Source organism: Mustelus asterias, chromosome 28 (genome assembly GCF_964213995.1).
Source record: "Mustelus asterias chromosome 28, sMusAst1.hap1.1, whole genome shotgun sequence".
NCBI lineage: Eukaryota > Metazoa > Chordata > Chondrichthyes > Carcharhiniformes > Triakidae > Mustelus > Mustelus asterias.
In genome coordinates, this window is record NC_135828.1 from 12,493,075 (window position 1) to 12,506,331 (window position 13,257).

Genomic DNA, 13,257 nt, shown 5'->3' on the forward strand with positions numbered 1-13,257 from the left:
TAATCCTTGGCCTCTATTCCGTGTATTCCGGCAGCTGCCACCATTCCCAGTGGCATTGATGGCAATAGAGAGCTGCTGGTCTCTACCCTCAGGGTCCTTCATCCCAGGGGCGACCCAGTGCTCGTCACTTAAGTGCCAGGCACTTAAATGGGCTGACAGCTCTGCTCCAATCTCAGACATGGATGGCTAACTATCCCACTGGTGCCTCAGAGCTGCACTGGCTAATAAGCCTTCACCCATGGATGCAACACAGGGCTTCCACCAGTTCTCCAGCCGATGGGTCAGACCTCCCTCCCTCCCCAGCGGAGATTAAATTCCACCTAATGTTTGAATGGAAGCTCTATTTTAGATGGCTTTGGCATGATTGTGCTGCAATTTCAATGCCTATGTTATCTTGCGTATGGATTATCAGCTTCTAATGGAAACTACCTTTTGTTACTGAATATTGTACATTTAAATGGCTGATAATGAAGCTGGCACCTTGGTGCAATCCCTTCTGCTAGCTTCACTCCCATTTCATTTAGCAACGTTGGGTGCAAGCCAAAATCCATTACCTCTACCATCTCTGCCTCGACTGATATTGGGCAGGATTCGATGATCTTGTCTGTGCCCGTCCCACTGCAAGTGAGAACGGAGGATTTGGTGTTCCAGCCAAAACTCCATTCACTTTTAGTGCCACTGGAAAATCCCAGCCACGAACAAGGACGGTGGTTTTCGGCCATTTTGTCAGCATTGATTCCTTAGCGAACACTGATACAAAGCACTCTTATAGCTTTGCCCAGCCTCTTTTTGTATCTAACAGGTCCCATTCTGCTGCTCATTACACACCGGCAGTTTATACTTAAGTAGATGATCTTTGGGTTCACTGCCATTCTTTTCCAGCAAGAGTTTGTTGATAAATTTAAAATAACTAATTTAACGTGTAAATGTTCGCTGTGTGCAGTTTAACTTTCTTATTTGAATCAGACCACCTACTGCCGGCATATTGGCTTGGAGTTCATGTTTATAAACGATGTGGAGCAATGCCAGTGGATCAGACAGAGATTTGAAACTCCAGGCGTACAGAAATTTACTAACAAGGAGAAAAGAAGGCTGTTGGCTCGACTGATCCGTTCAACAAGGTACAATACAATTATATTTTGTTTTATTAATAAGAAATATTTTAGTGTTTCAAATAACCTCTAACACAAAGCTTGTTAACTTTAGTTGAAGCAGGTTGACCTTGGTCGCAAACAAACTTATAATTTATGATTCTTGCGTTTGATGTTTTTTTTGGAAGCAACAGTTTTAATCAAAAAGGCGCCAGCAGATATTCAGAAGAGAATGGGAGAAACTGGAAATCAGAAGGCAGGATTTTCCAGACCTCACTGCTGGCGGGATCTCCCAGTCCCACCGAATAAGCTCCATAGACTTGGGACAGGACCAGAAGATCTTGCCAGAGGCCAATCGCAAGCCGCCTCCGGTGCAGAATATTTGTATCAAACTTTATCAGTAAATTTCTTGTTCACAGGGAAGTTTTGCTAGTTTACAGCATGAGATGAACCAGTGTTGTCGTTTCGCTGCTGTGAGACCTGCAGTGGTTTTTATACTTGGTGTTCTTGCTGTGGCTTGAATGTGACCATAGTTTGCCTGTTGTTGTAAGGAACAATTTCTCTCTGTGTCACAATATGTGCCGGGTATCCCTTTTCCTGCTTCCCAGGGGTGACACGGTGGCACAGTGGTTAGCATTGCTGCCTCACAGCGCCAGGGACCCGGGTTCGATTCCTGGCTTGGGTCACTGTCTGTGTGGAGTTTGCACAGTCTCCCTGTGTTTGCATGGGTTTCCTCCCACAGACTGAAAAACATGCTGATTAGGTACGTTGATCCGACCAGGCGTCGGAGTGTGGCAACTAGGGGAATTTCACAGTAACTGCACAAGCCTTACTTGTGACTAATAAATAAACTTTACTTTATTTTACTTTACTTTCCCAGCCTTAATACTTCTCTTGGAGAAAAAGCTCTCTCCCATTCACTTACAACTGCACTATTAAAACTCACGCTCCCAACTTTGGCCCTCCGTTCATCGCATCATGTTGTAGCTACTGATCTGCTTCACCATTCCTTCACCTTCACCTTTTGGTGCTTTATTCTGATTAAAACCACCTCCTGCCAGCCACGTCAGCAACGAATCACCCGTTTGGAGTTTGCAGGTCACTGGCAGTTAGGTCTCAGCCTCAAAATGGGCCTGGCCTCCTGCCAGAGGGATTGGATGACTGGCTTGTGTGCTCCTCTGGCTTGCTGCTCATAATTAAAATCACATAAGTCTCTCAACACCAGGTTAAAGTCCAGCAGGTTTATTTGGTATCACGAGCTTTCAGAGCGCTGCTCCTTCATCAGATGAGTCACTCTTAGAATCGCCCTTTCTTTGTTTTTAGGTTTGAAGAATTTCTGGCAAGAAAATGGTCATCTGAGAAACGGTTCGGTGTGGAAGGCTGTGAGGTTCTAATTCCAGCTTTGAAGACCATCATTGATGTATCCATTACCAAGGGAGTGGATAATGTGATCATGGGCATGCCACATAGGTAAGGTACCTGGTTTTCATTTTGAGAAAAGTCTGATGCTGTATGTTGGGTTGGTGGCACCAATAGCATTTGCATTCATTTGTATCTGATGAATACTCTTTAAAAGAGCTGCCGGTGGTGTCCCGTCAGGCCTTCCAATTTTGCATCACGCTGGCGGGAAATCACATCTAACCCGCTTGCTAATGAGTGGCATACACCAGGTGGTGCTCAGTTTGGCAGCAACATAGAGGAGAATGCGACAAATCCTTTCTGCCATAGTGTTGCACTGCTCCAGATGCACTGTATACCACTCTGCCAGGGCTGACTGGTTCCTGCCTTCCATCTCCATACTGAGCTGGTCTTCATGGACACCACCATGCTACTGGACCCATGGATCCTCCTGTGTCACCATCTCCGATCAGTACTGTGCCTGGGATTGGGGAGTATAGGGGTACAAAAAGGTGGGGGCAAATGTGCAAGGAGTGCTTTGCAAAGGTTCGGTGGGGGGGGGTGGTGAAGGATGGGAGAGAAGGGATGAGGGCTCACAATGGCAGGCAGAGGGAAGACCAAGGGGAAGAAAGCTGGACCCTGGCAAGGCTGCATGAAAAGCTCACAAACAAGAGGGTCAAAAGGATATCACATCGTTTACTGGAAGGGGATGGCTGAAGTCTCCCGTGGCAGTGGATAGAGGTACAAGTGGGATGTGGGTTCCTTGCAGGTGAAGGGCTGGAGGGGAAGGTGGTTGAATCAAGGAACAGATTTCTTCTTGATGCTGCTAGCCTTTTCCCTTTGGGTTGCTGACATCCAGCATGGTCTGGGGAAGCTGGAGAGAATGATATGATTGTGCTGGACCAGTATTTGAATTGAACGGGACCTTTGAACCCGTCAGCTGAAGGTGGATGGATGAATCAGCTGCCAGCCCATCAGGAGAGTCAGAGGGGAACTCGCCTGTGCATAATTAATGAGGTTCCAAGCAAAGAATCTGGCGCGAGATCCCACCATTCTGGTCAGCGGGACAGGTGCAGCTGGAGCTGCCCGTGACTGCACCTCGTCTCAAAATGGGCGAATTCTACCCTTTACCTTTTCAATCCCAATTTCCTGTCATTACTCGATACTAATTAACTTTACTTCACAAGTGAACTTTTATCTCTGGATTAAAGTCATTTTACTTTGCCTCTGTGGCTTTATTGGCATATGTGCTAGTCATTCTTCTAATGCATTGAGAACATTTTTTTCTTTAAAATCAACTTAGTGCAGTTTCTCACAATGTTCCTGATTCTGTGTATCCTGCTGGAGGAAAGATTGCTCCCCAATTTACCCTGTCAATTCCCTTCATCATTTGAAATACTTCAATCATATTATCTTGACCTCCTTCTGCCAGAAATGTAACCTGATTTACCCATAAGACCATAAGATAAAGGAGCAGAATTAGGCTATTCAGCCCGTCGAGTCTGCTCTGCCATTCAATCATGGCTGATATGATTATCATCCCCATTCTCCCGCCTTCTCCCCATACCCCTTGATCCCCTCATTGATCAAGAACCAATCTATCTCAGAGTGAGATTTTCCAACCGCACTTGCACCAAGGTCGAAAAGTCCCGTCCGAGGTCAACGGACCGTTGCATGGTCCATGTCCCGCTCGCTATGATTCCCATGGCGGGCTGGATGGGAAAATTCTGCCCCCAGTCTCTCATCATAATCCAATCCCTTTATCCCTCAAATCACCATGTTAATTCATAGCTTGACTTACTTTCTTCAAGATTAATGTATCCATCCCATGTTAGTGTCCCCAAAATGGAACACTGCATCCAAAAAGTCCAAGCCCTGCATACAATTAATACGTTGCTTAGATCATGAAATTGAATTTTGATCATGGGTGAATTGCAGAGTGATTCTTTTCCTTTCAGAGGGAGTTGGAATTTTGGACAGGCCTTGAGGAGGGTGAACCTGAAGCCACCTGATTTCAGTGGCTAGATATTAAATTTGATTAGAGTCAATACTATAATTTATGGCTGTTGTTAATTCTATAAAAACACTGGTAAAACATTGCTTAAGTATTCAAAGAAATGCATTTCCATACTATTTTTTAAAAAAATTGAAAACTTTTCTAGAGGCCGGTTAAACGTGTTGGCCAATGTAATCCGGAAGGATTTGGAACAAATTTTCTGTCAGTTTGATCCAAAGTTGGAAGCTTCAGAGGAGGTGAGTATTAATCTGTTTTCAACACTTGGGTTTCATTTGCAATTCTCAAAGTAACCTGATTTTAAAAATTTTATGATATGGAGATGCCGGCGTTGGACTGGGGTGGGCACAGTAATAAATCTCACAACACCAGGTTTGGAATCATGAGCTTTCGGAGCGCTGCTCCTTCCTCAGGTGGATAGTACTGAGGAAGGAGCAGCGCTCTAAAAGCTTGTGATTCCAAACAAACCTGTTGGACTTTAACCTGGTGTTGTGAGTCTTTTTAAGTTTTATTTTTATGATAACGATTTGAGAAATTTGCTCCTATTGTGATATACTGACAATCAGAATGAGATACGAATGCCAATTGACAGATTTTCTGGTTCACCTGCGCCAAGACCAGAAATTCCCACCTGAGGTCAATGGACCTTAAAATGGTCCGCCAAATTTTATGTCCCACCCATGACAATTCCCACAATGGGTGGGCCCAGAAAATTCACCTTGATGTGTTGTATTTTTATTTGGATTTGTAAATTCTAAACTTATCTGTAGGATTGTGCACTTAATGGGCAACCATTCATTTATAATATTAACTGAACAATGTTTTACATTAAGTTCCATCGTTAATTTTTAAGAATATTATTTGATTTCTGGTGATAAACTATCCTGCTGCTAAAAATGTCCAGGACTGTTTCTGGATGTTAGTGAGCTCTGGGTGATGTTATCACCGTAACAAGCTACACAGAGAAATTGTTTTTGCCTGTTCTTTGAAATCAAGTTAGAAGTCCAACAGGTTTATTTGGTAGCAAAAGCCACTAGCTTTTGGAACGCTGCTCCTTCATTAGGTAAGTGGGAGTTCTGTTCACAAACAGCATATAAAGACACAAACTCAATTTACAAAATAATGGTTGGAATGCGAGTCTTTACAGGTAATCAAGTCTTAAAGGTACAGACAATATGAGTGGAGAGAGGGTTAAGCACAGGCTAAAGAGATGTGTATTGTCTCCAGCCGGGACAGTTAGTGAGATTTTGCAAGTCATGGGGGTTACAGATAGTGTGACATGAACCCAAGATCCCGGTTGAGGCCGTCCTCATGTGTGCGGAACTTGGCTCTCAGTTTCTGCTCAGCGACTCGACGTTGTCATGTGTCGTGAAGGCCGCCTTGGAGAATGCTTACCCGAAGATCAGAGGCTGAATGCCCGTGACCGCTGAAGTGTTCCCCAACAGGAAGAGAACACTCTTGCCAAGTTCCGCACTTGCCAAGTTCTCTCCACTCACATTGCCTGTTCCTTTAAGACTTGATTACCTGTAAAAACTCGCATTCCAACCATTATTTTGTAAATTGAGTTTGTGCCTTTATATGCCCTGTTTGTGAACAGAACTCACACATACCTGACGAAGGAGCAGCGCTCTGAAAGCTAGTGGCTTTTGCTACCAAATAAACCTGTTGGACTTTAACCTGGTGTTGTGAGACTTCTTACTGTGTTTACCCCAGTCCAACGCCGGCATCTCCACATCTTTGAAATCAAACCAACAGAGTGCAAAATGGTGCAAAATAAGGTGGAGGGCACACAAACTCAAGTTTTATTTAAAAAGCACACAATTTGTGACAGCAGAATTTCACGTTGCGTGGGCAGAATCTTGCCAGATTTTTTCAATGTCAGGCTTGGACTGAAAACTAGCATGTCGCTCTCCAGCTGCACAGACCAGTTTTCTCTCCAGATCTTGAGCTTCTCTGAATAAATAAAATGGGCGGGTGGGATTTATGCCATTACTCTGGCGGGGCGGTGCCCGAGAGAGTCAGCAAGGCCGGCTCCGTGTATCCAGCTCACTTACTTTAACAAAACTCCACAAATTCAACTCCAACAAACTCCACAGAGTTCCATTTCAGCTCAGAAGTGGAACATTCCCCCCCTCCTCCAAACAGAGATATTGGGCTCCTCCCCAGCTGATACTGTGGAAGTTTCACTGACATTTCCCCCTTCACCACCTGCTCTCCCTGTACCTGCAATTCCCCCCTCACTGCCTGTACTCTTTTCCCCCCAACTACGTGCAACCGGAAATAAACCGCACCCCCCCCCCCAATGGGGTTCCCATGAGGGCCTACCCCGGTACTGTCCTGGCACAGGCTGGCACAGTAACACTGTATAAACCTGGCGGTGCCCAACCTGTGCCAGGACAGTGCCAAAGGGGGCGAGGTTTGAATATTCAGTGAGGGGGGGGATCATGTGCAGGTGCAGGCTGGGTAATGATATTAAAATTTATTCCAAGAATAAGAATATGTCATTGAATATGGTACTAATTTTTTTGTGTGATTCATTTCTAGATTAGTTACAGGGAACCATGAAGCCACCCAGTTTTGTTTTTACATAGCAAAAACATTGAGAAGTCCCTTGAAAACTTGTTTTGAACATTTTTGTTTCCAAAAATCAGCTGTAAAGTGGAAACCAATTGATGTGGCAGCCATTTGGTATCTGTAAATTTAACATGCTGTAAATATCTTGGAATTTAATACATTTGTACTTCAAATTTGATTTCCATCTGATAGTGAGGAAGGTTATTTAGTGATCCTCTTCTCCATATTTCAAAATATGAGTAACTGATCAACTTTCTGGTAAACTGCCTCAGTTCTTGGATGATTGCCCAGTTGTTTGAGAAAGTTGTTGCTTTGAAGCTATAATTTTGTAGCACACTCCAGCACTTTGATGTAGCAGTTCAGTAGAACCGGAATAATTTTCCTTGCCTCCTTTTCCTTAGCTGTCATAAAATTACTATCCAAAAATCTAAAAAGAAATCATTCCCCAATGTAGTTTCGAATGAGCAACAAGCTTTAAAACAAATATCCGAGGAAATAAAATAAAGGCTAACTTCATGTTTCCCTCCAAGGTACTATCTTTTATAAAGCAAAAGGTATCAATACTGAATAATTGTATATCAACTATATCAAATATGTCTTAATATATTGATTAGTCATAACATTCATTTTAGTCATAGATCATAGAATCCTACAGTGCAGAAGGAGCCCATTGCGTCTGCACCGACCACAATCTCATCCAGGCCCTATCCTCATAACCCCATACATTTAACCTAGCTAGAACCCCTGACAAGGGGCAATTTTTCATGGCCAATCCATCTAACCTGCACATGTTTGGACTGTGGGAGGTAACCGGAGTACCCGGAGGAAACCCACGCAGACATAGGGAGAATGTGCAAACTCCACACTGACAGTGACCCAAGCCGGGAATCGAATCCAGCTCCCTGGTGCTGTGAGGCAGCAGTGCTAACCACTGTGCCACCCCGTGTCAATTAAACACGCTTAAAATATCCATTTTAACATAATTCCACCAATGGTTACTTAGCTTTGGTGGCTTCCATTGAATCTTGGAATTGTTCTACATTTCTTCTTTTGTTCGCTATGATGTTTGCGGTGCTGACTGCCCCAATTACCTACAGTTTTCTAACATAGTTTATTTAAGAACTAACAGGGGATTAAGAGCAATATGTCAATATGAGGAATCATGTGTAACCTCCATAATGCATCATTTAGGGATCAGGTGATGTTAAGTACCATCTGGGTGTTTACCATGAAAGGATCAACCGAACAACTAACAAACACATTACCGTGTCACTGATGGCAAATCCTTCGCACCTCGAAGCAGTGAATCCAGTGGTACAGGGAAAAACCAAAGCGGTGCAGTTCTACCGTGGAGACACCACAGGCAAAAAGGTAAGGGGGAGAAGCTGACCTTTATTTAACTTCCAAACCATTTCTGTTTCGTATCAACTTTTGTTGCTACATTTAAGCTACTTACTTATTCTTTTAGTTGATAGATACTTAAAATAGGTCATCCGAGCGCCTTGAAATAAAAGGCTGGCCGGAATTCTCCCAACAAAAATTCTAAGTGTTGAATTCGCGTGAAAACTGGAGTAATTCATGTTGGGTTTTTCAGTGGGAGTTCAGAGAAGAATCTCCGACACTCTGTGCACTGCAGAGGTCACAACTTGTATATCGTTATAAATCAGTGGGCGGGGCCTATTCCCACTGGAGAGGCCGGCAGCATAGCGTTGATGGGGCACTTGCACCAATCTGTCAGCGCCAAGATGCACAGTAGCCCTGCACTGTCGGCCTTCCGATCACTGGTCCTGGGCCTGGCCCCGGGCCCAGCCCCAACCTCCCCCCTCCCGGCCTGCCCCAATCTCCTGACTCCTTCCCCCACCGATCCTGGCTGCACAGTGGCAGTGGAACCTCCGCCCCATCCCCTTGGCACTGCCCCATGTCGTGGGGAGGGAGGAGAATAGATGCTCGCGGGCCCAGAGATTTCAGTCCAGGGCCCGCAAATTGTATTTAAAATATATTAGAATCTTTATTTAAATGATTTTCGTGCCTCCCCGCCGATTTCTGGCGTGGAACTGATGCTGCCGGAAATCCGGCACTGGGTGCCGCTATCAAGGCGGGAACACATGCGCAAAATCGGTGCTTCGCCCGCCGCGAGATTCCCCCAGCCCGCTGCGCTGAATAAATCAGAGTTGAAGTGCTGTTGAGCAACCTGCATTTGTAAAGAGCAGGTCATGTCTAATGAACCTTGAACTTTTTTTTGAAGAGGTGACTAACGTTGTAGAAATGTCTATGGACACAGTTTATATAGACTTGCTCAAGGGCATTCAACAAAGTTGACTCGTCTTCCTGAATCGCTAAAATATTTCATTTGATTTGCAATATTGTGGTGCAATTTTCATTAAACTAGGTCTGCCAACCAGTGCGAAGCTGTTTAAATTAAATTTAGCTGTCTAAATTTGAAATGAATACAGATGACATGTAGATATTTTGATGAGCAGATAGAAAAGGTAACAGTTTGCAGCAAGAAACTTCCAGTCAATTCTGCCATAGAAGTTAACCTTCATTCCTGATTCTTCTGTTAATAGATGGAGGTGAAGTAATCAGGTATAGCAGTTGGAGTTAAGTTTTTCAGATGTTCATTGAAGTAAGATATTTTTGAAACCCAGATGCATGCTATCAGAAGGAGCCATTGAGATGAAAAAAATGTGCATTCATGTCTTTAATTGATTATAAAATGTTTGACAAGGTGAAATGTGAAGAATTAATGAGCAGGTTCTATGGGATATGGGGGGGGGCGCAGGATGCACAGCCGCCCTGCACTGCCGGCCTTCCGATCGCTGGCCCTGGGCCTTGATCTTAATGACCAGCCATGATCAAAATTAATAGTGGAGCAGGCTCGAAGGGCCGAATGTCCTTCTCCTGCCTCTATTTTCTATGTTGGAAGATTCTTTTGACCTTGATGGCAAAGATCCTAGAGTGATAAGAAATCTTTATTGGGAACAAACCGTGGCTGTAAAAACAACCTAAGTAATTTTGTGAAGATTAAAAGAGGGGTTAAAAAGGGGATCTTTTCTCCCTAGATTTATTCCATTTGTATAATGAAAGTACTCTTTGAGAGATTGAAGACCTTTCTGGATTATTAATTGGAGGTTACAACTTTAATAGTATAAAATACGCTGATGACACAAGTCTTATTGCTGACTCTTGAGAGAAACTGCATAGGATTTTGGATAGAGTCATGAATGTAAGTCAGAGGAAAGGGCTGAGTATCAATTTGTAGAAAAACAAAATGTCTAGTAGTGTCCAAAAAGGAAGTCATACCACAAAGTAAGATCAAAAAGTCTCTCAGGTAGACCAATGTTGTTATCTAGGAAGCATGTTAACATTGGAAGGAAAGTGCAACCAAGAAATAAGATGAAGAATTGGAATGGCCAATTATGTTATCCATAAAAACAAAGCTAGGAATCTTGGAGTACTACATCGCATCAACTTTGACATACAGCAGTGAGCGTTGGATGATCAGTGAAGCAATGCAGAGAAGACTTGAAGCTGCAGAGTTATGGTTTTTCAGATGAATAATAAAGATATCTTGGATAAGTCACACTGCCAATGAAGAGGTGCGAGTAAAATCTGAGATCAAAAGGACTCTATGATCAGGAAGAGTTGGTTGGAATTTCTTGGGCACATAATAAGAAATCATGATTTCGAAAGTCTGATGCTGATGGGAAAGATCAATGGTAAAAGAGATCGAGGTAGACACAGAAGCATCTTTCTAAAGAGCCTCGTAAACTGGATGAATGTACCATCAAGGATGATGACCCATGTCTCCAGGGTAAGATTAACATGGAGATCCATGTTCATTAATGCCTCCGTAGGGCATGGTACCTGAACAGAGAGAGATCCAATAAATGGAGCTCAAGAGCAAATTATCTGGATGAGGTCTGAGTGGCTCTAAAGGAGAAGGCAAAATAATATTTGTTTTCAAGGTCCATAAGTATAGATAGAAATAGTAAACTGAATTATATCAATTGGTAATAAAAAAAACAAGGTGTTTTTAAAAATAAGTGTATGATAGCTTGGACTGCATGGGGCTTCTCCATTTAAAGTTATTTACAAAAATCCACTATCTGGTTGGACTGTCCTTCACCAAGGTATTATGATTTAAAAAAATATATTTTGAATTAGACCACGTAATTTAGTACCTTCTTTAATAAAAAGGATTGAAGAGTGCAATGACTGATTCATAAAATAATTTATCTTTAAATTTAAAGGTTATGTCAATCCTTCTACATGGTGATGCTGCTTTCGCTGGGCAGGGTATTGTGTATGAGACATTTCATCTCAGCGACCTCCCATCCTATACTACACATGGTACTATTCATGTAGTTGTAAATAACCAGGTAAGAAAAGGCATATTTGAGCTAATACACAGTAGAATACGACTGTGGGACGTGTGTATCAGTAAGTTGTTGAATTATTTCTGACCAGAAACAATTGGGCGGCACGGTGGCACAGAGGTTAGCACTGCTGCCCCACAGCACCAGGGACCTGGGCTCGATTCCCGGCTTGGGTCACTGTGTGGAGTTTGCACGTTCTCACCGTGTCTGTTTGGGTTTCCTCCGGGTGCTCTGGTTTCCTCCCACAGTCCGAAAGACGTGCTGGTTAGATGCATTGGTCATGCTAAATTCTCCCTCTGTACCTGAACAGGTGCCGAAGTGTGGCAACTAGGAGATTTTCACAGTAACTTCATTGCATTGTTAATGTAAGCCTACCTCTGACACTAATAAAATAAACTTTAAAACAATGAAATGCAGTCTGTGATGTTGTTAATGTTGAAAGGCAAATGCTGTTGCAGATTGGGTTTACTACAGATCCTCGGATGGCCCGCTCATCTCCGTACCCTACTGACGTTGCTCGTGTTGTGAACGCACCCATCTTTCATGTGAATAGTGATGACCCGGAAGCAGTGAACTATGTGTGTAAAGTGGCTGCAGAGTGGCGGAACACATTCAATAAGGATGTTGTAATCGATCTGGTAATTACAAGATGATATATTGCAGTATTTGAAATGTTGCCGACATGGTTTCATGTATGTTTAGAAAAACTATGTGCGGTGTATAATTTGATCAGTCGTCAAATAAAATGAGTTGTTTTTTCTCTCTAATGTACTGTAATTTTGGTTGGGAATTTTCCTCCAGTGGCATGTTTGGTGGCAGTGGAGGCAGCCTGCTATTGGCCAAAGGTGGGATCTCCCAGTCCCTGCCCTTGTTAACGGGATTTCCCATCGTTTGTACCCTCTACCACCGGGGAACCCGCAGCGGGAACACGCTGCAGGCAGGACTGCACAATCCCACCAGTGGTAACAGCCGGAAAATCTCGCCCAATATATTCCTGTATATTTTGATTCTTTAAAATGTAGTAATTTTGTGTAACTGAAAGGGCAGGCAGTAATATATTATTGAACATCTGGAGGACCGTACCTTTAGGAAACCAATGTAGTTATTTTCTGGCTGCCAGATTGCTTTCGAAATGTGGAACTGGGGGAGCACAGTAGTTTAATAGGCTTTCCTTTTATCTGTGGAGCCTGTGATTAAATGCAGCCCAGAATGAAAGGCTTACTGGCATGATGGCGGCAAGGGTTATTTGCAAGATCAGGTTCCTAGTAGCTGTGAACCACAACATTAAACCATAGAAATCATAGAAACCCTACAGTGCAGAAGGAGGCCATTCGGCCCATCGAGTCTGCACCGACCACAATCCCACCCAGGCCCTACCTCCACATATTTTACCCACTAATCCCTCTAACCTACGCATCCCAGGACTCTTAAGGAGCAATTTTTTTTTTAACCTGGCCAATTAACCTAACCCGCACATCTTTGGACTGTGGGAGGAAACCGGAGCACCCGGAGGAAACCCACGCAGACACGAGGAGAATGTGCAAACTCCACACAGACAGTGACCCGAGCCGGGAATCGAACCCAGAACCCTGGAGCTGTGAAGCAGCAGTGCTAACCACTGTGCTACCGTGCCGCCCTTGCAGATTGTTCATCCTCCAGAAGGAAAGCAAGTTTTTTTTGTTTGAAAAGTTTGCACTGGTGTCCCGGTTTGGAGGTCAGTGCATAGATTCCGGTGGAATGAAGGGAGCTTCAGTTTGCACCTGGATATGCTACATCTCACCTCTTGGAACAGATGTGAAGA

The 13,257-nt window shown here is 43.6% G+C and overlaps 1 protein-coding gene across 3 annotated transcripts in view; it reads left to right on the forward strand.

Annotated features, from left to right (window-relative positions):
• Positions 1-13,257, forward strand: part of LOC144480245 (2-oxoglutarate dehydrogenase-like, mitochondrial) — a 93,809-nt gene that overhangs the window by 26,961 nt on the left and 53,591 nt on the right. For all 3 annotated transcript variants that reach the window (XM_078199512.1, XM_078199514.1, XM_078199513.1), the window contains exons 6-11: positions 967-1,121; positions 2,415-2,561; positions 4,652-4,742; positions 8,269-8,448; positions 11,331-11,459; positions 11,915-12,094. In XM_078199512.1, coding sequence (XP_078055638.1) covers positions 967-1,121; positions 2,415-2,561; positions 4,652-4,742; positions 8,269-8,448; positions 11,331-11,459; positions 11,915-12,094 — 882 coding nt within the window. The remainder of the gene's footprint in view (positions 1-966; positions 1,122-2,414; positions 2,562-4,651; positions 4,743-8,268; positions 8,449-11,330; positions 11,460-11,914; positions 12,095-13,257) is intronic.